This window comes from Lissotriton helveticus, chromosome 11 (genome assembly GCF_964261635.1).
Source record: "Lissotriton helveticus chromosome 11, aLisHel1.1, whole genome shotgun sequence".
NCBI lineage: Eukaryota > Metazoa > Chordata > Amphibia > Caudata > Salamandridae > Lissotriton > Lissotriton helveticus.
In genome coordinates this window covers 535,200,067-535,225,860 of record NC_136072.1, presented here as the reverse complement: position 1 = coordinate 535,225,860, position 25,794 = coordinate 535,200,067, and the positions used below count along the sequence as shown (strand labels likewise).

The window sequence follows — 25,794 nt, the reverse complement described above, 5'->3', positions numbered from 1 at the left end:
GTCTATGTTAGAAAAATCAGCATCAGCGATCCAGACAGTAGTATAGTTGGGCACTCAGGGCAGGGGTACGCGTCCTTTACTATGCAGAAGACTTTTCCATCCGAACATTACCTATGTAAAAACAAGTAGTTACAAAACTGTCTTTTGTTTCTCGCCCACAGGAAGAATCCATTCTTCTCATAATGACCACATCCTAGCCATGCTCTGGTTCTTCCTCTGCTTATTGTCCACTTTAACAATGTTCTGTACAACTGAAACTGATCGAAATCCTCCAACCATTGACTCTGATTCACAGATCTTGGGCCCCGCTACCACAGCTTTTTAATTTGCAGGGAGCCGACAGAGGAAAAAAAGCAAACACTACACCTTGCCACACACAATTTGTCTAACTACCTTTCACTGCAAAGCAACGATTGAGGCAATACATACGTCCACATTTACTTAAAATGTTTAAATCTGACTTTGAAGGTACATGTCTACATCTATATAGTTATAAGTCGGATTTAAATATTTTGATCAGACGTGTACATTTATATGTAATATTAAGAGCAGGTACTCTATGAAAGGGTGATCGGTTCATCTAGTTCGTCCCGCTGTTGCGGTGTGATGGCAGGTAAGGAAAGGGGAGAGAGAAACTCTTCCAGATTGCGCAAGTCCGGCAATTTGCACGGTCTATACAGTGTTTTATAATGTGCAATAAACTCAGCATGTATGTCCGATTGGGTGTAGAGTAGGTGTCCTACACACAAGCGCAGAGTGAAGACTGGCTGTCTTTCCTGTTCCTGCCTAATTAACCACACCAGTAGGCAACCCGCTCCGTCTGCGTTGGAATGAGTCCGGGCAGAGTGGGAAGTGTAATTCAGGCATGGCAGTCTTTCCAAGAGTTTCGCATGCATGTGCCTTGCCTTCGCCAAGGGCTGGGTTCCCGTGGGGTTGGCCATTGCGGCGGTCTCCAACTGGAGGAGCGAGCAACACCTCCTTGTCCAGTTGCTTGCGGATGCCCCAAGTCAGGCCCAGGCAATGGCCCTGAATCACTGCCTTGTTTGCTTCTCACTCTGAGCCCGCATCTGCTTCTGTGCCCGAGTTAACGTCAAAGTATGTGCGGATGGCTTTCCCTAGGGTTGCACAATAGGCTGGGTCCTTCAAGGCTGTCGGTTGAAGGTACCACAAGCGCGTGGTTTGGTTAGGGCCTGGCCATCTAAGCTGAATGACATGAGGACTGTGGTCTGAATGTGTGTGTCCCAGGTAGTCGGTATGGTGATAACCAGGAAGCAGTGCTGCGGACCCTACAAAACGGTCAATGCGGACATGCAGGTTGTGCGGGTGGGAGAACAATTAGTAACGTTTAGTTGCTGGGTGTTGTGCGTGATAGATATGTCAGGTGCCAATGAAAGAGACAGTCTTCTTATGATGGAGCACTTGACATTGCAGTTGTGCGGGAGAGGGATGGAAGGATTGGTCTATGTTGAGTACCATGTTAAAGTCCCCAACTATAAGCCAAGGTAAGGAGCTCCAGCATGCTAGGATAGCTGATAGAGACTGCCAGTAAGAGGCCTGCTCGGAGTTAGGGGCGTATATCACCCCAACTACCATGTGTCATCCGTCCGATGGCCAAGTGCAAAGATGTATCGCCAGACCTTGTCTGTCAGCGATTCATCAACCGGAAATAGGTGCCTGGTCTCACCCAGATTAGTACTCCTCTAGCGTGTGCGGAATAATCTGTGGCAAATACCTGCCCGTGCCACTTACGGCAGAGGCGATGTGTCTCCTACAAAGTGAGGTGCATTTCCTGCAATAACACTATGTGTATTGACTGCCATTTGTGATAAGCGTATGTATCATAGCAACGTGATGGAGTATGCATCGCCCTCATGTTCCAAGAGAGGATATTCATGGACGACATTTTCTAAGGAGGTGCGCATGGGTGTATTCATGGTCTGCGCCTGTGGGGGCCATGGTGTGATATAGAAGAAGTAGGCTGGAGGTCGCACCCGCTGAAGTGTGTATCGCCTGGGCATGGGCAACAACGAGCTATAGTCAGAGATTTTGAACTAAACAATGACCCCATAGTTCTCAACATATATATTCCCCGATTAATAGGGAAGTGATGCGGGTTGAGGCGAAAGAGCCATCAAATAGTGTAATAGAAGTATCTTCATGGAATGTTGCTGGTATAAAACAAAAGAGGGGCAACTTAGACTGGCATATACATGTAATAAAATACAAAATTTTGCAGGCCTAGGTTGGGACCCCTGCACCTTTTCCTGGCATAATAGATTGGGCCCCAATTAGAGTTGCCTGGTCGCCGGGACATCCAGGCTTTCTTTAGACCTCTCGGGGTCAACTCCTCCCCCCTCCCGTCCTCAGGGTGGGAACCTCCCTGAGGTCACATAATTTGTATATACCGACACCCCCGAACTCTGAAATAGACGCTGCCTGACTCCAAAATGGCACCGGCGGAGGAAATAATGCCTCCTGATAACTCCGGACCATCTCAACAGCCAGTCCCTCACCAAGGAATTCTTTCCTATGCTGCGTCCCCCCTCTGACTCTATTCCATGGAATCCTGCTCTCTGTGTTCTTCATCTGGATTCTTGACTTTCCTGACTTTTGTGCTTTCCGCCTGAGATGGTCTCCGTCTATACCCACGACCCGGACCCGCCTTTTTGTCTGACCTTGTTCCCTTCCTTCTTCCATCAGGAGGACTCCTGATGACCCTTGATAGTTTTTCTCTTTTTGATGGGGGGCTTTAAATATATATGTAAATATGTATTATATAATTATCAAAGAGTAATTCCTGTTAAAATGTAATCCTGTGTGAATTTACTATTTGTTTATATAGAACTCTGACCACTAGTATATGTAGTAGACTTTTGTACTTACTACCATTCCCATGTGATTTTAGAGTTTATCTGTTTGTATCTCTTCCTTGAGTGACTTTTAACTTGCAATTTTTTCCTGTTTTTATCTCTTCCTTGAGTGACTTTACACCTTGTACATTTGAAATTCTTTTCTGTTTGTATCTCTTATGTAACCCAAAGTCCTTATGTAACGCAACTGGTTCTTTTGTAAAGCGCTCTGACACCTTTGGGTAATGTTCGCGCTATATAAAATCGCATTAAATAAATAAATAAATAAAATGTGTGAGATCCAGTTGTAGAGGCAAGAAGCAACATGAGACATGTAAATTATGCCAGTAAGACATTATATTGTTGGAACTTTCTGCTCCTAGGCAAGACCACCTGTCATGCGGGGAAGTTGTGAACAAACTGTGTGCTGTCTTTAGCAAACTGATGATCTTGGCATGCACATTGAGCTCGGTTGAGCTACAAATGTTATATATCTTTGTAAAATCAATAAAAAGATTTTGACAAACAAAATACGATAGTCTGTGCATACATGAAACATTGGAAATAGACATGAAACATGGGAAACAAACCTGTGTTCCGTGTCGGCTTTAGGGCGGTGCGACCGGTGCCACCGCACCGGGTGCTAAGTTTGTGGGGGCGCCATTTGCAGGGTTTCTTAAATGAGTGCCGTTATCTGCCTTTAGTTTCCATGATGTCGGCAGTTCTGGTAATCGAAAACGGACACCGGCACTCACGTGGCACAGATGGCACCCAAAAGGGTACACATTGGCTTATGTTGGCATTCGGCCAGCAAGCTTCACATTATATAAATGATGCACTGCAATGAGTGTCTTTGTGCTGCTTGTAACCCCATCACTCTTCCTCCTTCCTGCACAGACCTCCTCTAAGTCGAGGGGGCCAGCTTAATTTATTTATTTTTAATCTATTTTTTTAAGTTACAAATCAACACATGCCCAATTTACATCAATGATCAACTTCCATATCTCTCATCATAATATCAATCCCAGCACTCTCATGGTCTTCCTCACTAAGCCACTATTGTTTTACAATGTTAATACAGTATTATCCCCTCCGCGATAATCTACCCAATGGGCTCATGAATGCTGTAATAAAACAGGTTGTTAGGTTCTTAAATGCCTTCAATTACCAAATCAAGTCGTATAATTTACAATAAACCATCACAATCAAACACCCTCCCCCCCTCCCACTGCCGCCAGTGTGTCCGAACCAATGATCACCTGTTATAGTAACAGCATCAGTTCCTTCACGTCTTGATTCAGGATAATCGGGGGACAGTACCTCTTGGTCCCGGTACTCCTCTTTACCCCCCATTCCATTGTCACAGGGCTAGATCTATATTCCTATCTCAGTTATTGATTCCTCATGGGGAGCCCATCAGACCCTCCCCAACAGGATCCCCTTCCGAGCCATTCTCTGGAGACTGCAGTGCTATTACTAGTGCCTCCCACGCCTTTGCTGCCTCCATCGCCTTCTCATTATTAGTGCATATAGCCTGGTGCAATCTAATTGTGCCCTCACTCCTAGCCCACGTAAGTAGTTCTGATTTCCCCTTCCCTATGCTAGGCCCTCGTTGTGACTTCCATTGGGCCGTGATCTCTCTCTTAGCCAGTAGTAGACCTAGATCTATAACCTTGCTCATGATTTTTGTTTTGGGAGGATGAGGAAACCAATGCAAAATACAGGTGCCTATGTCAGCCTCTATTTGTCACTCCGTGACACCACATAGCAGGTCAACAACCTCCTGCCAGTACGTTCCTAACTGTCCGCAACTCCACAACATATGGTACAGCTCCGCCCCCTCTAGGTTACAGCATGGGCACTGGGCCGTTTCTGTCTGGAAATACCGATTAATCTTGGACGGCGTCAAATAGACCCTATGCAGTATAAAGAAGTGTATTAATTGGAACCTAGCGTTCCTAGGACTCTTCCAAGCCCTCCGAGTCAACTGTGCCCAGGTAGCGTCCGGTATTTCCTTCCTAAGGTCAACCTCCCACTTTCTCTGCAGGTCTTGCAAAGGTTGCAGGCCTTCAGTGACCAGTTGCCTGTAAATACAAGTGACTGCCTTAAACGTTCCCGCCTCCAACACTACATATTGACATGCCATAGAGGTCTGTGGTCCCGATAGTCCTCCCTTCCAATGGCATTGTATCGCTGAGACCAGGGCTGCATGCAATAAATAATCTCCTCACGGCAGGTCGTACCTTTCCTGTAGCTTTTGAAAAGGCAATAGCACCCCATCTTCATACAAATCCCCTATTACCAGGAATCCCATTGTCTCCCAGTCTGCCAGTGCCGACCAGTCCCCTCCATGTGGGAGGGCAGTGCACATGCCCAAGGGTATCTCCGGAGCGTACGGGCGACTAATGCCTGCTCTAGGCTGGCTCCGGTTCCAACACTGTCTCAACGTCTGTTCTTCCGGGGTTAGGGACCCGACACGCAGACCTTACTGTAATATTGTAAACTATAGCACGTGGCACTGTATCCACCTGTCCTCTGGACCGTCAGGGCCCCTGTACTCTTGAGCCACCGCCTGAGTAAGCCATTGCAGCTGAGCCGCCAAGTAATACAATTCAAAGTCCGGTACCGCTAAACCCCCATCCGACCGTGGCCTCATCATTGTAGGCAAAGCCACCTGCCGTCTCCCGTGTCCCCATATGAAGCCGCTAACCATGGATCTAATCTGCTTGAACATGGCCCCCGGTATCCACAACGGCAATGTCCAAAAATAATATAGCAAGCGGGGGAGCGCCTGTAAGGATCCAAGTGCTGTTTCCACAGGAGTGCCAGGAACCGAAGACAAGCCCAACCCGTCCCCCCTACACCTCTTGTGTCTATCAAACTCTAGAACACAATGGTGATATGGAGGGAAAGGAGGGAACAAAACAAGGAAAGGAGGGGGGGGAAAGATTCCTTGGACAGGACAATCCAGCAGGTCGGAGACAGGTGCTAAAAGAACGGATTTTGGTCAGCATGCAACAATAGAAAACGCACAGCAATATAATGTGTTTCTATACGTATTTACCTAGGGAATTTCTTGAAGTCTCCTACAATTCTGGTAACTAAAACTTGCTCCCAGGAGTGTTCAAAGGACCGGACCACAACAATAACGACTCTGAGGCAGCCTATATGAGTGAAGACAAGTGTGTATACATGGTGTGCTTACTCAATGCTACTTTTGACTAGCGCTACAGTGTTGGTCTTACCCTATCTTGATCTGCTTAGTCAGAGGAGGTAATAAAGTCCTAGAATTGGTTCGCAAGCCTGCAGGTTCTGAAACATAGTAACCAAAATAAGCATACAGATGGTTCCATATAGTAGTAATAGAAAAATAGCGCAAAGCGCTTTTACCAGTTCTTCAAGTTTCAAGACTGTGACGAGTGCCAGGATCCGATACCATATGAATGTCCAAAACAAAAAGAGAGTATAAATGAATAGGGAGAAGATAGAAGGACTCTTGGCGGACCACAACTACCACAATGCCCCTGGAGCAGTCGACCACCTGCCCAACCCAAGTCCGGCCGACCGACGGAACGCGAAGTCCGGTCGGCGGGCGGAACCGGGAGAAACAGTCTGGTTAACCCCAGGGAGCAGTGGAGAGGATAGCCGGCACTGAGCAATGGAGAGGGAATTCTCGAGTCGGCCCTGAAAATAAAGGACGGAGGCGAAGTGAGGGATTGGCAAGGCACTGCACTGAGCAGCGAAACACTTTGAGCGATAAGGTGCTCAGAGGGGGCTCAAAACGGGAGGAATACCTGTCCCGCAACAACGAAGGTATTCCGAAACGTAAGAAGCTCTGTAAACTGGAACAGTGAGTGAATGCGGCTAGGCGGAAGTGACGCGACGCAAGGTCAAAAACACTAGAGCGCGAAGCACCGCTCTAGAGGGAAGTCAGGCTTTTGACTGTTGCCTGACCTCCTCGCACATGCCCGCTGCAGGGCGGCCATCTTTGATGGTAAACGCGACCTGGCAGGCGTGACAGCGCCACCATCTTCAGGAGTGCCACCCTGCCAGCCACAGACAGTGGGAGAGCGCTCCACAAGGCCAAGTTACTTCGCAGTCCCCATAAAGCCCTTCCCACATTCCCTTCCAGTAGATCACAGGTGCACGATATATATTGGTCCCCAGATAGGGTAAACAGCTCGGCTCCCACCGAATACCCATTCCCGGGGCCGAGCCTGCTGTTGAAGGGATCACTGGAAAAAGACAAGTCTTACCCCAGTTCACTCCCAGCCTCGAAATCCCCCCAAATACCTTCAGCAGGCTCGTCACCCCCTCCAGTGCCTATCCAGTGTCAGCCAAGAAGATAAGGAGATAGTCAGCATACAGAGATATATACTGTTCATCGCCCGAAAGGTCAGGCCCCTATAGTACCGCCACCTCCTAGCATGCTCAGCCAACGGTTTGATGGCCAACGCAAACAGCAGTGGCGACAACGGACATCCCTGTCGCGTTCCTCGTTCTACTGAGCAGGGGGAGGATATCACCATCTCCGTCCGCACCCTAGCAGTAGCCGTCCTATACAATAATCCGTCCATCCCACAAACGCCTCCCCAAGGCCGAATGCACGCATAACTCGGTACAAGTAAGGCCACTCCAGGCTACCAAATGCCTTCTCTATGTCCACCGACAATACTGCAGCATTTGTAGTATCTCCATGATCTGCGTCTAGTATGCGAAGAGCGTTGCACATTAACGGCCGTATTCCGGGTCGGGATGAAGCCCGCCTGGGCATAGTGGACCAGTTGTACCATGTGGGACAGGAGCCGAGTCGCCAGAATTCTGCTTAAAATCTTATAGTCAGATGTCAGCATAGATAACGGGCGATACGACGATCTGTCTAATGCCGTGGTTCCCAAACTGTGCGCCACTGCACCCAGGTGCGCCGTTATGAGTTGCCAGGGGCGCCGCGGCACGATGTGGGAAATTGCAGTAGCAGCGCTGCTGATCTTTAAGCAACATGCAGAGTGGAGCTGCAGGGGCTCTTAGAAGGGGTGAAACAACAGCGAGGTCTCATTAACATGTAAATGGTCTTTAAAAGACCTGTGAAGTGCTCGGGTGGGGCTGCGTATGTGCCCAGGAAGCAGTATTATCCCCGGGCTGCCACACACTACTGGGAGGGGGGGGGTGGAGCTGGGGGGGCTGAAACCCTTTGAGTTCTAAGGGAAGCTTTACTGCTGTGAAGAGGCTGAGCCCGGGCGCGGAGGAGTGACACAATCAAGCGGTGGGTACAGCTGTCATGATCATTTGATATATGGTGTCCCTGCGAGAAATAATAGGTGGCTTCAGAGAGAAATCTGATTAAGGAGAAACCCTGACTTTCCTGATTCCTAAGTTGTTGCCGCTCCACATGTTGTTTCAGAGTTGTGATCAGCACGCTAAGTAGGTTGTTTGGAGATCAACTCCAATGCACCAACTAAATATGTATTGATTTTGTTCTTTCGAGCTTTAGCATAGGTAAATGGGCCGAGAGCCTCACGCAGCACAGCCCTGCAACAATTTTCTAGATCACAATAGACAGACAAGGTCAAAAAGCTTGAAACACAGCAGAATGCCATTCATCTGATATAAAATGCTTCAAAGCTAATTTCATCCAGTCTATATCCGCTTTGGATGTCGATTATTTTGGCCCACAAATTGCAGTTATGCAATTTTCATAGATAATACTGAGATTCTCGTGACGATTCATCGATTCGTTGTATAGGTAAAGGGTGCATTATTATTTGTGTGTGTTTTTTACAGCAAGCACAACTAAAGCGATCTATAACAGAATGACTATATGAAATATGTTTTCCATCCGTTCTGAATTGAGGCGCAGCCATGCTATCCATTGCGAAGTTGTTTTGTAGGACATAAGCAGAGTTCGAAACATTTTACCTGCCTAGAAATACTGATTTGAAAGTTTAGTAGCTAGAGCTATTTCATAAAATCTTAATGGCACATTTTTCATGAATGTTTGAAACAGGCCGGTGAGAGATTTCCGTTAATTCAGAGTAATCTTGCATAATTTCACACAATTCGCTTTACACGTGGTAATTAAAATGAATTAAATGATGACATTATGCCTCGAGGCGTAAGTACGTTTGCAGCAAAAAGTTTGCCCTGGTACATGGCAACAACACAACTGGCCAAAATGCAAGCTGCTGTTTCTTGCAACTTTTGTGTTTTGTTGCGCTACTCTTTTCAGGAGTAAATGGTTCCTTGTGTACAAAATGGGTGCATGTTGCTCTTATTCTGTTGTTTGTGTGCTTTCACTGTACATTTTGCAATTAGAGGTGAGTTTAGTGGTAAAATTTTACAGCAAATTTCATCTAAGTTTGCAAAGTGGAGTAATGGCGTAATTTCTGGAAGCGGAAGAATAAGGGCCATATTATCAAGAAAGGGCGGCATGGGGAGAGGGTGGCAGGGCAGAGAGGGTTGGCAGGGTTCTGGCAGACAGGGGGAGAGGGTTGACAGGGGTGTATTAAATTAATTTCGGCGTGCGTGTTTGCCTGTTGGGTGCATTTTTCCTCCAGTATGCAATGATAACACCGAGTGGCTCCGTCTTAACTTGGTGGAATTTAACTCCACATTAACCGAGAGTTCTACTGGGTTTGGTCTAGAATAGATTAGAAAAATGACGATGGCCCTGTCTGTAAACGCACATCTGAAGATGTTTTTTAAACAAAATACACTTCTACTGTAAATGCATATTCCATATATTCAATAGGGAATATGCATTTACAAATAAATAAAAAGAAAGTGTATTTTGTTTAAAAAACATCTTCAAATGTGCGATTACAGACCAGCCCATCATCATTTTTCTAATCTATTCTAGACCAAACCCAGTAGAACTCTCGGATGGTCCCTAAAAGGGAAGGCATTCAAATATTACTGAAACATCAGTTTGGTCACTGGCTTCAATACAGCCTCCCACGCCTGAGTTCACAACGCATTTACATTCTCAATGAGAGAAAACGTATCAGCACATAAAACAAAAGTTTGTTTTTCCCCTTATACAACTGTTATCTTTTTATTTTGTTACACATATGATTAAATACCTTCATTGCATCCCAATTAATTTAAGGAAGACAACAGGAAGTACTCCCACGGTCGGGCTTACATCCCTACCCACCCGTCCACCAGTACAAAAATAGGGGGGAGTCACGGCCAACTGGCAATTAGGTCAAAGGAGCTACAGGTCAATAAAGTTTGGGAACCACTGGTCTAATGGGTCCCTTCCTGGTTTCGGAAGTGGGATAACAATGGCCTCTCTCATGGAAGCTGGGAGCCTCCCCTCTGCCCGCGCCTCTTTATAAACTGCCACCAATTGTGGAGCAAGTAAATCAATCTAAGTGGAATAAAACTCAATGGACAGACCGTCTGTACCTGGTGTTTTATTACATGCCATGTGTTTAATGGCACTCTGTTTTTCCCCCAGAGTAATGTCTTGCCCCAACGATTTCGCTTGTTCATCTTCCAACTGGGGCAAGGTTATATCAGCCAAGAAGTCTTCCAGGGCTTCACCAGTGGCCCCCAACCGACTCCTATATAAGCCCTCGTATTACTCTAAGAACTAATCGTTAATCCCTCTCTGGGTATAGACCGATGTTCCCAATGATGAATTCAACGCCATGATAGGCGTGCCCCAAGGCGCCGGATTAGCTAACCAAGCTAGCAATGTGCTCGCCTTGTCCCGCTCCGCATGCGCCCAACAGGGGGCCAGCTTCATCATGCTACTTACAATGTACGTTTAATGTATATACAGGGCACTTTTGCCATGGAGGCAGCAGGCTTTCCGGAGTTGGTTGTGCTTCCAGGGGTTGTTCTGTGGGTGTTTACAGTGCACTATAAGAATGCTGGTGACCTAACAGGTGCCAAACACATTCTTTCCCGCTCATCGTCGTGCGTCATTTTAAAATAAGCTCACCAAATCAGAAACCGTTCATATTAGAGCTCTTGTCTGTTTTGGTGCACAGTAAAAATATTAAACACCTACTAAGGAGTGTGCCTTGTGGAATGCTAACAATTACTTCATTTCATTTGGGCGCTCTGGATAGCTCGCTGCAAATTATGAAAGCCTCCCCGGCACTGCAAAACAGACCTCCTAGCTCGGCACTTGCGATCCATGGAGACCAAGGTGAAGTGCGAGTGCCTGATTTTCGGAGCTTATAAACGGAACAGTTCACATATCTGAGGCAGTTGGAGCAGAGGAGCATTGAGGTGGTGTCCAGGAGTTCCAGGAAAGTTTTTTTCTTATTATTCCTCTCCTACAACGTCCTGCGCTGCCCACCAAGTTTTAGTGGCAGCAGCTGCCACTGGTTACAGTTTCCATCCACTGGCCCCTCGGCTTTGGACCATAGGTGAGCGCGGCGCCCCAGACCCACAATATCATAGCAGACAGCACAGCACTGCCACTAGAGCAGGTGAGGCAACTGTGGCTGAGGTATACAGCACATGCTTTTATATCATGACTAGTGCTGAGTACACTGCTGCTCGGACAAGTCTTCTGTCCTTTGATATTCCCCTGTTATAATTTATGGCACGTGTGAAATGCATGAGAGTGTTTGTATATGTCATTCTGACCACGGCACTGGCAGAGCCAATTAGCAAATAACCACCAAGCACAGATCCAAATACAGTACTCATTCACACAGGGGAACACTGTATGTATAGTGGTAATTATTCTGCGCTACAATTTCCAGCATACGCAACAGATCAGAGTGGCAACTTAAAAAACAGATGCCCTGACGTGCATTTTGGTCTTTTGGAATGTAGAAGTTGCGCAATGATGAACATTAAGGGAATACTGCGTTGACTGCCATTGGTATCTTTGTTTGTTTTCTGACTCTTCCCCAGCCCACCTGTAAACCGCCCCATTTCCGTGTAGGGCAGCAGTCTGCGCACTCTGCACCAGTATGGGTTTCCAGTGCTGATATCTTCCTGAGTAATACATGCTGGGAATTACGGTCTCCTGACTGAAAGGAAGTGAAGTTAAAAATAAGTCCATACTGCAGGTCATTGCAGAAGAGTGAATCATTGGAAGGCCTTGTTATAGCTCTTGGAACATCTGTTTATTTATGTTGTGTAATTAGATAAAGGGAATTCCCTTGTGAAGTTGTGTGGTTGAGTGTGTTATGATGTGCCCTCATGTAAATGTATTCCATCTTTCTTTGCGTGTGTGACTCTATGATTATGCAAATCAGTGTTTATGTATGTTTCTGAGATATGTGTCTGTATGTAGAAATTATATCTGAGTGCACTGTATTCCTTTAAATCGGTGTGCGCCGCCAGTTAATTTGTTCAGAGGCTAACAAAACTCATCCTGAGTTGATGGTGTTTATAAAAACGTTGAGAACGTCACTCTCGTTATTGGATTTGATATAACACTTTAATCTGTAGTACTTGAATGCTCGTTTAGAGGGTCCGTACTATACATGGTTACGGCTGATGGTAAAGTATATACTAATTGCCTAGCTGTGTTAAATACTGTACCAGTGTATCAGAATAGGCCTCAGTGTATGATTGTACACTTCTTTGTGAGTGGGCTGCAGTAATTGTCCCCGCAGACACGCTCATTTGCGTGTTCCCCCGCTTGAGGCCCAGATGCAGGCCTGTTTGATGTTAGCAGGCGCGTGTTCCCCCGCTTGAGGTCCAGCTGCAGCCCTGGTTGATGTTATCAGACGCGTGTAATTAGTGTACTGATCCGCCGCCTGAGCCTGGCTAGAGCCCTGGTTGATGGTAGCAGGCGCGTGTAATTTTGTTGAATGAGAGAGTAACAGCGCGCAGGAGAGGCTGCAGTAACGTTACTTACCAGGCCTCCAGGTGAACCGTGGGGCAGTGAGGGGATCCTTGGAGTAGAAGGACATAGGGGGGCGCCATCAATGGTAATGCTAAAGCTGACCCTGCCTGCATGTTCTTTAGCTCACTTTGTCACCCCAGTTCAAACCCAGCCATATGCAATTCAGTCTTGACCCTGTGCCTCATGGGAACAGTCCAGCCCAAACTGCCAAGCCAGGTCTTTTTTTGGCCTGGAAATAAGCATCCTGGGACTGGTTATAGAGTAACAACCCTCATCAGCCAGGCTAACTTAATTGCAGTGTCAAATTGAGCAAGGGACCCATGTCTGGGCATACCCTGCCAACTTAGGGCGAGCAAAGCAAACACAAGGATGATGGACAGAGCACTGAAACTTTATAGACACTCACTCCCAGTCACAGATCTGGGTTGAATCCATCATCGTTCTTTAGCTCACTTCGCCACCCCAGTTCAGACCCAGCCATATGCAAATCAGTCTTGACCCTGTGCCTCATGGGAACAGGCCAGCCCAAACTGCCAAGCCAGGTCTTCCCAGGACCAGAAACAAGCATCCTGGGACGCCATGACATTCATTACATTATCATAGGTCATGCCCCTTTTAGAGACCCCTGACTTTTTGCATCCCACTTAAAGTCATAGCTGCCAAGGTTTCAGATTGCTTATGTGTGACATTTTTACAATGTCACTGTAATTATGAGTGACATTTCAACAACTATGAGTGACACATTCTCACAAGCAAAATGAAGCAATGAAGACGATGGGGAAAATATATAAAATATAAGAAATTACACCCATTTGAGCAACCGCTCTGGTTGACTGAGATAGGTAACTTTTAGCACGCATACCGGTCATATAGAAAGGGTATTACCCCGGCCATACTGTGCACACTGGGGCGTATGGTTGCGCGGATGGTTGCATTGTCCATAGTGGCACCCTCTTAAATTTGTGATCGAGTGAGGATGTTAAAAAGGCCCGGCGCACTGGTATATGTATGTTATCCAAGTGACACTGATTACACGGACAGAGAACATGGAAGCAGGGGGGATCGTTGATGATGTGTTTTTTTTTTAAGGAAATGGGACGGAGATTTCCTAATACCCAGAGCTTCCAATTCCTAAACTTGGAAACCAGGCCAGGCGTTGGCTCAACATTCTGTTATTCTGGGCAAATTACTTAGATTTTTTATTTATTTTATGCGTTTTTATATAGCGCGGACTTTACCATAAGGTGCCTAAAAAACACATGATTCTGACCTTGTGTAGCAAAATCTAGAGGTCACGCTCCAATGCTCTCGGGCCGAATTGGCGCTATATTAAAACACAACAAATATATGCTTTTGTCAGAAAGCAATGTTCCTCTTCTCGAGGCTGATGATGGCGCACAGAGGTCAAAGGACGAGAGAAGGGTGGGCTGCTGAGGGGCGGGGCCTCGGCGGCTCAGCTGAACGGGGACGATCGGTGGGGTCAGCGGAGATAATGGAGAAACAGAAACGAAGGAAGGAGGCGGCGGAGCAGGCATGAGCGGAGGCAGGAGGAGGGAGGGTGATCAGCTGACGAGGCTGGTGACTGAGAGGAAGAGGAGGGTGACGCGGGAGCCCATCAGAGGAAGAGGCTGCTGCAGAGGAAGGCCCTGCCAAGCTGCTCAGGTACAGACTCTGCTGTCAGAGCCCAGAGGGGGGCCCGGAGACGACTGGGGGGCGGGGGGTGTTGGTGGGGGTGACGCACGTGGACAGGCAGGGTGGAGGGGTTATCGAGAGAAAGGGAGGGCGGTCGTGATGGAGGCAAGGATGGCGAGGAGTGAATGGAGAGCGGTGTAGGGGTTCGAGTGATGCTGGGGCTGGAGGGAGAGTAACGGGGGGCGGAGGCAGAAGGTATGGAGAGCTGGAAGCAGATGCAGGCTGCAGGGAGAAGTAGATCCGGCCGGGGTTAGCCGACGAATGGAGGCGTGATCGGTGCTCTGGGACACGATTTCCATCCTGGTTCATTCTTTTTCGCGGGTGCGGGGGACACATGTCAACTCTGCAGCACCGAGTGCATCACACAGGAACTTTGCAGGTTCCTGGCTCCATCGGGGAAGGGGCCGGGTATTTTATTGAATAGTTTACAATACTGGATACCGATCCGGGACCTCGTCTTCCTCCTGCTGAACACCGACGTTTTGTGTTTATTTACTTCAGGTCCGATCTCGGCAGAGGGTTTTGTTCTGCGCAGCTTTGGCTTCAATGGAAGTGGAAGACACCCCCTTCTTCAGTACAGCTGTGTGAGGCTGGAGGCCGGTGGGGGCTCAGATGGATGGCAGCTGGTGCTCGGAGGGGATGGGGGGTGCACGAGGCTCTAGAACGGGAATATTTTTCTCGTTGCGTACTCCACGAACAAAACATACGGTTTCATCATTTGTGAGGGCCCGACACAGAAACACAACTTTACCGACCACTTCCATAATGTAAACATGCCCAGTAATCTATTAGTCACGAGCTTGAAAGTACAGACTCTAACGGCTATTGTGACTTTAAAAAGTATTACAACGACACTCACACTAGCTGTCACTGCTACAGTTTTTTTGGCTCGCCTCGTATCCAGACCCTCAACATAGGTCCCCTGGCTGTCCATGAAACAAAGGCACACACTGTGGGGCCTTTTGTGTGTGTGTCCTGTAGCCCTCAGGGGAGGGGTATCACGTGTAGTATCTGTGGTAATTCTTGCTATCCAGCAGGGTTTGTGTGTGTCCTGTGGCAGCCAGGGGAGGGGTATCACGTGTAGTATCTGTGGTAATTCCTGCTATCCAGCAGGGTTTGTGTGTGTCCTGTGGCAGCCAGGGGAGGGGTATCACGTGTAGTATCTGTGGTAATTCCTGCTATCCAGCAGGGTTTGTGTGTGTCCTGTGGCAGCCAGGGGAGGGGTATCACGTGTAGTATCTGTGGTAATTCCTGCTATCCAGCAGGGTTTGTGTGTGTCCTGTGGCAGCCAGGGGAGGGGTATCACGTGTAGTATCTGTGGTAATTCCTGCGATCCAGCAGGGTTTGTGTGTCCCCTGTGGCAGCCAGGGGAGGGGTATCATGTGTAGTATCTGTGGTAATTCCTGCTATCCAGCAGGGTTTGTTTTTGTCTCTGAATTGACCAAGAGCCCTTGACTTTTCCTACATCAAACAGCCACATTTATCCAAAAAGTGGTAGTATGTTTTGAACTCTTAAACAAGAGACTGGTTATGACCTGTAAAAGAAGCAATACCCAAACAGAGCAGGGCTTTATTTAAAGCAGAAAAAGACTGGGCTCTTAGAAGAAGGTCCTGGCACCTTTTAAAACACACACGGCTGTGTGAAGCCAGAAAATGAGCAACTGTAACATGAAGCCCAGTTTTCAAAAGCTTTTTGAAACCCAGGTGGGTACAGGTAAGCCTTAACTTAGTGGAAGGCTGTCGCAGATGGTGGGATCAACCACAGAAAAAGGATAACCCTCCTCCTTCTTCCTGTTCTTCAAAGCGGGCTTCTTCCAAGCAGCCACGCTGACTGCACAGACTGTAAATTTGTTCAGTGTGGTCTTTAGAAGTTGTAGGCCATGTCTACTAGTAGAACATTGAACAATACACGTGCCTTTAAATGTACCGCAAGCGTGACTCGAACTGGAAGACTCCTGCAGCACTGTCCTGAATTACCTAAAGAAAGTCCCTTGTGTGGGCAATTGGAGTAGTCTAGTTCTGACCCTTTAATGGAAGGCCGGCTGGAATTCTTACAGAGAGATTAAAGCAGTGAGATCATTTACCAAAGCTGTGTGAGTTGACATTACCAGGAATACGTTCCAGGTACAAATTCCCATCTCCATCCATCTTAAAGCCTACATTATTTAATGAGTTTCCTGTGGTCCAAAATGAAACCTGTTCCTGTTTCCCTAACGTGGAACCCCAAATGCTGTGCTGTCCATCAACACTTCTGTCTTATCAGGGATATAGATAAAAGGTGGACGACAGGGAGAGCCAAACAAAGGGTCTGGCTTGCCTCAAAAAGCCAGTGCACAAGCTGACCCCTTAAGTATTAGGCATGTCAGTCATGACAAAAACAATGTAATAAATATGACATGATCGCTTCAAAATTCCAAAATGTCTATTTCTTCAGCATGCATTTCACCTTAGTATCACTAATGAATACCTCTCACTGCGTTGAGAAGTATTTATTAGTGATAGTTTTGAAAAATTAATTTAGAAACAAAATTTGCCAACACCCTGACTGTGTCAGTAGTGAACTTAGAGGTACGTCAGCTGTCATATGTACCCTATATGGCTTAGATTCTTATTATAGATGGAGTAACATTATCAATCAATCAGTATTTGTTAAGCGTGATGTGAGAAGTTGGCCTGATGTGCAGTGTTCACTATTCTAGTGATCACTATATATCAGTCCAAACAACCCTTATTGATGATTGGTTGTAAGTCAACCTTATAGACCAGCTATCCTAGTAGCATGGATACGAGCAGTCTAAGGCTAAGACTCTAGAGGGCGTGTTAAGCCAGCTGTTTTACCATCACATTACCCCTTGAACACCCAGTGAAAGGACACCACACAAGTTGTTATGAAAATAAACAGTATATTTATTTATAACAAGACTACCCTGGCTCTTTATGAGACAGGGAGCTAAGCACACAACAAAACTCTTATAAAAATACTTAAGTTAGCACAGTATACACAAATGCCCGAGGGGCACGAAAAACCATATACTCTGAAAGTGGAATGCGAAATTACTAGCAGGTAAGTACAGTACTAATAGGCTTTGGAATCGCTAGGACTTGACTATAGAATCGTTAGATTACTTCTAGGAGGCCCAGGGGACTCGGGTGCAGAGTGTGCACTCTCACGCGGGATGCGGGACAAAGTCTATGATAGCTAGTAAAGTTAAAGTTAGTGTTCACGGGCGAACCCGACCTGGTAGGGAGAAAACGACAGTGGATCCTGACCCTTGGATAGTGAAGCTATGCTGGGGCACCAAAATGCCGAAGTTACCTAGCCCAGGGGCTGCAGCTGCATAGGTCTCAAAAGACGTCGGGAATCCTCGTAGACGAACCAGGAGCCTGGAAGAAAGATGCTGGCAGGCGACCAGTGAAGAGAGTTCGAGTTGATCCAAGCCTGGATCTTGAAGATGGATGACACCTGAAAGCAGAGGGGACCAAGTTCGTGACTACTAGCCAGTAGTCAAGTGGCACCAGGAGGGCACCGGATGGTAGTCACCTCGGCTAGGTGAGTGGGCGACGCTGGGCTCTGCAGATCTCACGGACCAGGAGGTGTTGTCGGCGACCAGGATGGAGGGGCGAGCTGTCCCACGATGGATGAAGCTGTCGGCGTCGAAGAACCCAGGATTGGGCAACAAAGCCTTGGCTAATTCAAGCCCACGCGGTGACTCAAAATGGCGTCTTGAGTGGACCAGGAGGGTCCGGGGTGCTCCTCTTCTGGAAGGGAGCAAGAGCCAGTCTGGAGCAACCAGACCAGCAGCAGTGATGTCGTCGGGCGTCGTTCAGAAGGCCACAAGCCAGCGGGCTAGTAGCCAAACAACGCGGTGAGCAGCAAAAAGCAGAAGGGCCCCACGCCGATCGTGGAGATGCTGGGGGGCTGCTCTTCGGTGCTGGAGCTGCTCAGGGTTGGGGCTTCTCGGACCCCAAAGCACTCGCCAGGAGATTACTCGGCGGGCTTGCTGTGAAGAAGTCGTGCAGTCTTGGCAATAGTCGGTCCCTTGAGGTCTCGTCGCACTCACGGTTCTCAGCTTGGCAGTAGAGGTGAGTAGAGGTCGGAGGTGCCAGGGAAGCCGGGTCTTGTCGAGCTGGGCAGTCGGATTCCGGAGGAAGGACTTACAGCAGACCGCAGTGTTCTTAGGATGGTGCCTGCGGATGCAGGGTGACTACTCCTTAGTCACAAGGGAGAATCTTGAAGAAGAAATCTTGAAGTCCTTTCGCAGAAAGTCGTGTCTTGATTCCAAAGATGATCTAATTTGGAAGGGGGCCTGCTCCTACCTTTATCTGGGAAAAGGGGGCTGGCACGCGACTAAGTCCTGCCCTATGGGTGGGACCAGGAGGGGGGTGGTTACACCCCTCTCCTTTGGCGGGCTTTCCCCAGGCCAGGGGCTGGAGTGCCCCTGGAACTGGTTTCAGCCGGCCTATGCACAGTGAGCACCGGGGTGCCACTTGCAGTCACCTTCCTCTGTAGCCCTGCCTACCTGGAATACACAAAACCCTGTCTGGGACGGTGCTGGCACCGCCCCTGGCAGGAAACCCTTTGTCCTTGCCTCCTGCTCTGGGAGGACTCCCAGCAGCAGGAGGGCAGACTTGTGTCTCGGTGGCAGCATCCATTTTGTGGATGCTAAGGCTCTGTCTGACTTTAACCGGGGTTACAGGTTACATACATGTCGTGTCCCTCTAGAAGGGTGGAATGCTAACCCCGTCGCCAGAATTGGCGAGGGGTTAGTATTCCAATTCGTATGACACCTTACTCGACATGTTTTGATAAAGCGATACCAGAGTTGGCATATAACCGCGAGGATTATAATGCACTTAAGAGTATATGGTATGCGATATCATGGAAACGGCTAAGGGATAGATCCCGAAAGCCGCAGACAGGCTCAGCTCAGGCCAGAGCACCATCTCACACGATTCCAAGCACTCTGCCTTCAGGATTGTTAAGGCCTGCCATAGGAGTGACTGATAGGAGATCTGTGTGTCCATGTTAGGGTTAGATATAGGTATACTATATCTAAAGCAAAGGGTGAGTACACCACCTTGCCCCAGCTGTCGTGCAGCCAGTTGTGTCAGTTTAGTTAGTCAGCCCAGGGGTGGCATAATACATGCTTCAGCCCCTGGGAGACTTCTGGGTACACCTCAGCCCTGGGTACAGGGACTTGGAGAGGGCCCAGTGCCAATTCAGTACCTGAGTACAATTTGGATAGAGAGAACAGCTAGGCTGTGGGTCTGATTAGCAGGCCCACAGCCAGGGAAAGTCGTAAACCAGTGCAGCAAAAAGAAAAAATCTGGGTGATCATAGGATTGCAGACCCTACTCTCCTACACGTGACTACTCACCTGCTAGCGTCTCAGGTGCTGGGGGGGCTGTAGGTCCTACTGGGGGCTGAGGTCCAGTCGAAGAGAAAGGTCTTGCGATCAATCCTGAATTGGGTCAGTGAGGGAGGAGAAGGATCTTCCTCCGGTCCTGAGGTTATTAAATCAAAAGACAAGTAGGTTCTGTACAGCGCACATCCTATACTCGCCTATTTGAAGGTTCTCGCATGTACGATTAATGAAGAAATAGAGGGTTTGGTGAAATAAAATATTTCCCTAGGATCACATAATTGGGTCAAGCAGCAAAGCTACGATTGAGCCCATAGTTTCTTGTTTCACATTGTGAATGTCAGCTCCTAGCGTCTAAGCATCTCTTTCTCTCCTTTGTTTGACATCAAAGGTCACTCCTTTGGCTTTAATTCTTGATGCATGAGGTTGCAGCATGGTTGGCAGACAGAAGCTAAATGTAAGCTGAGCTTGTTTGGGTTCAAGGATCCAAGAGGACCCCGAATTGAGCTAGAGCCAGGCATCTGGCTCAATCCTGACTCAAGCTTACAGGGCCTCCCCCACCTCTGAGAAGCATTGGCAATGCCAATAGATCTTTTGAATGAATTGTTGAGACAGACCTAAAAATTCATGTAGGTTAATGACTGCCCTCCTCCCATCTGTGCTGCTGCCAGAGAAAACCACCATAAATTGTCCCGTTATTTAAGACACTTCAATAGCATTACACTGTTTTGCGTGTGCCCCAGAAAGTTAAACCTCGGGCAGCTGGTTAACTAAACAAAATGATCACAACTGCATGGAGGGCAGTCCTTTTTTTGTGGAAGCTCACAACTCCTGCTTTATCAAAACATGTACTCCTGGCTCCCAACACCTGGGCGGAGCCAATGCCCCTCTCCTGGTGATTCTCACATAATTGTCTAGCGACAGCTATGCTGTCAATCCACACCATAACAATGAACCAATTGCTTCCCATGAATCCTGGCTCTCCATCACACATTGTTGGAATGTGAGTGTGATGACAGATATGTGCCATCCAGCCAAAAGAGAATCTTCGTATCACCCATATAAATGTAAACATGGACACTTCTGACCGATTCAGAGACTCAAGATAAACTCCTGTGGAATTCCACAGATGGGTGGGTGGGGTCAATATCTTAAAGGCAGGAATGTTCTTAACTCAGTCTGAGAGAAAGAATCTAAACATCTCTTGGACCAGGCCATAAAATGCAGGCTGTGTAAAATGGGCACTCCAAATGTTGTTTTCAACAGTGGAGATTACAACAGTACACTTAAACAATTTATTTGCAAACACACAAAGTCCTAGAGTTTAGATTATTCTTATTCAATCTCTTGGGTGTGGGTATTCTGTTTTTTTCTTACATTTGAACAGTAAAAAAATAGCACATGTGGTTGTGTGCTTTATACCAACAATTGGGTTCTCTAGCTCCTGACACCATTAACATGCCTTGTAACAGCAAACACTGCTATTGTTAACTCTGAGGAATAGTAAGGGCTAGAGTTTGAAAGAGTGAGCAAAGTCTCAAGCCTCCTAGTATTCCAGTTACAAACTCGTATTATTGGAAAAAGAGGAATTTCTATCTTATAGCAAGTGGTTACCTCATGCAACTATCATCCTTCTATTAAGCATGTGGAGTCTCTTCTCCTGAATGCAGTGCTCCACTATGCATCTGTGACCTCACTTAACCATCTCAGTAGTACTAATCCACACCAACAAACATTACACGCTCCTCTCTACCAAAGACTCTTTCTCAGTCAACTGTGTATTTATGGATTTAGCATAGACTGAACCTAACTACAAAGCAGTAGCATGCCGCACAAAGTTAAGAGAAGTACAAAGTACATATAGGTAGGTGTCTGAGATGGAGAAAGTGGTTAGGGTAAAGAAGCTTGGTGGGTTTGGGGTGAGGATCAGGGAGCGGCAAGATGTTGTTTGAAAAGACTAGTGATGTTCCTTTGTGTCCCAAAACACTGTTTGCTACTGTGGTCCGTGCACTGTAATGCTTCCAATGGAATGTCTCCTTTGTCACCAGTGCAACTACTATAGACTGTCTCACGTGACCTGAATCACTTTGTTCCCTTAGGATTGAGACCGAAGGCATCTCGCACTGGAGTCATTTGTGGCCCAACCATGATTCACAGCCTCTTCCTCATCAATGCTTCGGGGGACATCTTCCTGGAGAAACACTGGAAGAGCGTGGTCAGCCGCTCTGTCTGCGATTACTTCTTCGAGGCTCAGGAGCGGGCTTCTGAGGCCGAGAATGTACCTCCTGTGATTCCCACCCCCCATCATTACCTGTTGAGTGTCTACCGGCACAAGATCTTCTTTGTGGCCGTGATCCAGACCGAAGTGCCTCCTCTGTTTGCCATCGAATTTCTGCACCGTGTGGTGGACACATTCCAAGTGAGCTTACAAATTGTGGCTATCGGGTGGAGTGGGGTAGACAGTTGGATTCAGCATAAGGCAAACGGATAGAGACAAGAGCTAGAGTGGGACACTCATGAGTAGTTGGTAAGGGGAGGCATTTGTGGAATTGACACTAGATACGAGGGGATACACTGCTTTACCTGGTCTTTGTTCTACCTTGCTATCTTTTTATACCTGCTAGGGCTTCTGGCTACTGTTTTATTTGTTGCAGTACAATTATGAATTAGAACACAATTATGCCTTTTATTATGTTTTATATTCACAAAATATGCAAATGCTGTGAAAGCTGGCTATGCTTAAGGTTGTTTTGTCCAGATTTTTTGGTAAGTCTATATTTATTTGTCAAAACAGCATGGCATCGTGCATGAGGCTGCATCAGTCTCCGGTTTCATTTATCGCATGTAACATGCCAGGCGTGATTTTTTTATTGCAGATATTTATTAGTTATTGTTTTTGGTCAGGCATGTGTTACAGTTTTCCAACAAAGCGAGAAGGTAGCACACTACCTCGCATCCAAGCACTCCGTACTCTCGGATACATTACGGTAAATGCAGTGCATGGTAACACTTACTTTAGTAAACATCTTTAGTTTTCACCATTGTTGGTGCAGTCAGTGCTGTGTACCTCTGAACACGTGTTTCAAAATTGTCTTTCTTCAGGTGAGAGTAAGAAATTGTTTTGGGGATTCTGGAAAGTTTCCCAGATGCCTCTCTCTTGTCTCCATATCCTGGCTTTCACGCTTGCTAAACGAGGATTTGTGAAAGGCCAGTCTGGGGAACAGAAGTTACGAGAAAGTAAACTGTTGACTGACTCCAAATCTATTTAAATATAAACCTTTATAACTTGTACACCAGGTGTGTTTCATGGACGGTTATGTGGCACCAAATAGGGGACAATGAGAATGAGTGTGCATGAGGTGAACATCTATGTGTAGCAAGCAAGTACTGTCGCTCAGACAAGCATGCAGGGCACGAGTTGGGGGTACACGTGGGTGGACGGCGTTCATCCACTTTTATCACAGGGTGAACGCCGTCAACCCTGCCAAGAATTTGGGCCATCACAATAATGTGCTAAACTCATCCTGGTGTAATTTCCAAACACCGGGACACTTTCAGCAGTGCCTGCACGTTGACTGCTTTCCATCAGCAACAACGAGCAGGCGGGAACAGGGCGTTCTTATTCAAGACTCCTGCTGGGCCCATAACACAGCCGAATGGAGGAGTCATCAGGCCTCCTTTTGTTTGAGTCTCTTGGCTGGGAGCAGTCAGGATCCTAACACCAGATGCAAATAAAATGGAGGGGAAACAAAGGCTCACACCTTGATAGCACTTCACACATACTTAAGAGAGGCAGCTTTTCACTTTGTTCAGTCCCTGTTTGGGAGGTGTGCATTCACTGTAAGAATGTCAGATGTGTTGGTCTTTGCCAGTAGTTACACAAAACAAATTGCATTTATATAGAGCTTACTTCCCCTTTGGAGGCGTGAAATAATTTGAGTCCCACTATTTTTTCTTGTATAGCCCTACTCTCCCCAATGCAGGGTGTCAGATTGCTTTACACCACATGCATATTACATGTACAATACATTATATACGTTTGTAAGTGAATGTACAGGATGGGTTACATGAAACTGGGGGATTGCAGGGTGTAGAGGTCACATATCATCTTCCATAGGTCACTGTGCTACTATCTTCACAATGTGCTCAAACGTACACATGATAGACCTGCTAAACATATATGTGAGGACTTTAGATCTGATGTCACTTCTTGTGATGCCACTTCCTGTAAAGTCGTGGATTGTGATGCCTCTTTCTATGATGTCAAGTTCTGTGATACCATGTGTGATGTCGTGCGCCGTGATGTCGTGCGCCGTGATGTCGTACGCCGTGATGTCGTGCGCCGTGATGTCGTGCGCCGTGATGTCATGTGCCGTGATGTCGTACGCTGTGATGTCACTTGCATACTGCCTAACTAGGTTAGTCCCCCCACTTCTTTTTTAGGTCTCGCCTGTCAATGCGCATGCGCATTGAGCAGAGCGAGACTATGGGGGCTTAAACAGACCTTACCTACACTGGCGATTCACTGGCGATTTGATGAAGTGCATGTGCACTTTTAACTCAATGCGCAAGCGCAATTAGTTAAAATGCGCGTGCACAGCATCAAATCGTCAGCTTAGTGCAGCCAGCAGCTCTTCCCGTTCTGCCCCCTGCTGCATCAAAGGCTTGGCGCTCTGCCTCAGCCCAGCCATTCTCCTCCCCTAATTACCCCCTGCTGCATCAAAGGCTTTTTCACGGCCGGCCGGCCGTGCTTTCAGTTTCACGGCTGGCCGGCCGTGTCTCCTCGCCTTTTCTCATTATTTGAGTGCCTTCTCCTTGATTTTTGCCGCTGCTTTCACCTTGCTTTCTCCGCGTTTATCTCATTGACGTTCCCGCAAAATTCATACTAATAATTACTATAATGGTGACAATATTTTTGTTAATAACTCATTCGGGAACAATCATTGTATCAATTTCCATTAGTATCTCAGCACATCCGCTATACTCGCTCTGAAATAGCTCAATGGTCGACACGCTGACTGGGGAGACCTGTATCCAAACCTTCATATTATTGGCCATTATCAAAACAGTAACTTCTTCAGTTAATGAACATACTGATGTGTGTGTAAACCTGTAGATCCCACAATATGTCCGAAAATTAGCTCAGTAGATAAATGTCCCTCTTCAACTGCTCTCTGTATAAACTGTGGGTCACTTGATACCAGCACACTTTCATCCTCAGCAAAGTGCACAAATGTGACAAATGCTGACAACTGGGGCAGGAGGGGTCTGAATGCCCGAGCCGCCAGTTGTCGGAGATATCAGGCACCCGGTCTGATGACTCCTAGTTCCATTTCGGATTTTGATTCTCCCTACCGCAGTCTCTATCCTGCCCTGCTCCCTGATTGGATCAGGGCCGAACGCGGGAAGTATATATATAATAATAATAAAAAAACAGCTCTAATACACGCCAGGTATTTCCGGGTTTGCTGTTTTCCACGCATCACTGCTCGGCGATGGATCGGCTTTTTGATGATATCGCGATGTTGTTAAGGTATGGGAACTTCGCTGGCCTGTTTATTCGTGCCGCGTTTATATCTTCCTTTTGTTAGTGGGGGTCCAAGGACGTGTTGTTCCATCTTTGAAAACGTCCGTTCCTTGGGTTTAAATGGGGGAAGCGTGGGTCCATGTCCCTTAACTTCAATCACAAGTACGGACGTGTTATTGTTCTATCTTTTCACTTTGGCCCCTATGTTCATTTCATGATTCAAACTACGAGCGGGAGGGCTTCGAAATGTTTGCTACTTATGTCTGGTCTCGTAAAAATGATTTGGTTCCGGAGAGATAGTTCTGTTTTCTTTCTCCCCCCCTCCCCCCTCACTCACCCATACACCCCCTCACCCCCTCACCCCCTCACCCCCTCACCCCCTCACCCCCTCACCCTCACACCACCTCACCCTCACACCACCTCACCCTCACACCACCTCACCCTCACACACCCTCACACACCCTCACACTCACACACCCTCACTCCCCCTCACCCCCTCACACCCCCTCACCCTCACACACTCTCACCCTCACTCACTCACCC

General features: G+C 47.3%; 1 protein-coding gene across 2 annotated transcripts in view; it reads left to right on the top strand.

Annotated features, from left to right (window-relative positions):
• The first annotated feature begins 14,195 nt into the window (after positions 1-14,195).
• The window catches only part of AP3M2 (adaptor related protein complex 3 subunit mu 2), a 48,878-nt gene continuing 37,279 nt past the window's right edge, over positions 14,196-25,794 (top strand). For both annotated transcript variants that reach the window (XR_013602408.1, XM_078666231.1), the window contains exons 1-2: positions 14,196-14,331; positions 21,824-22,143. Coding sequence is in view for 1 of the 2 variants with exons in the window: in XM_078666231.1 (XP_078522357.1) it covers positions 21,871-22,143 (273 nt within the window). In the remaining variant the exon portion in view is untranslated. The remainder of the gene's footprint in view (positions 14,332-21,823; positions 22,144-25,794) is intronic.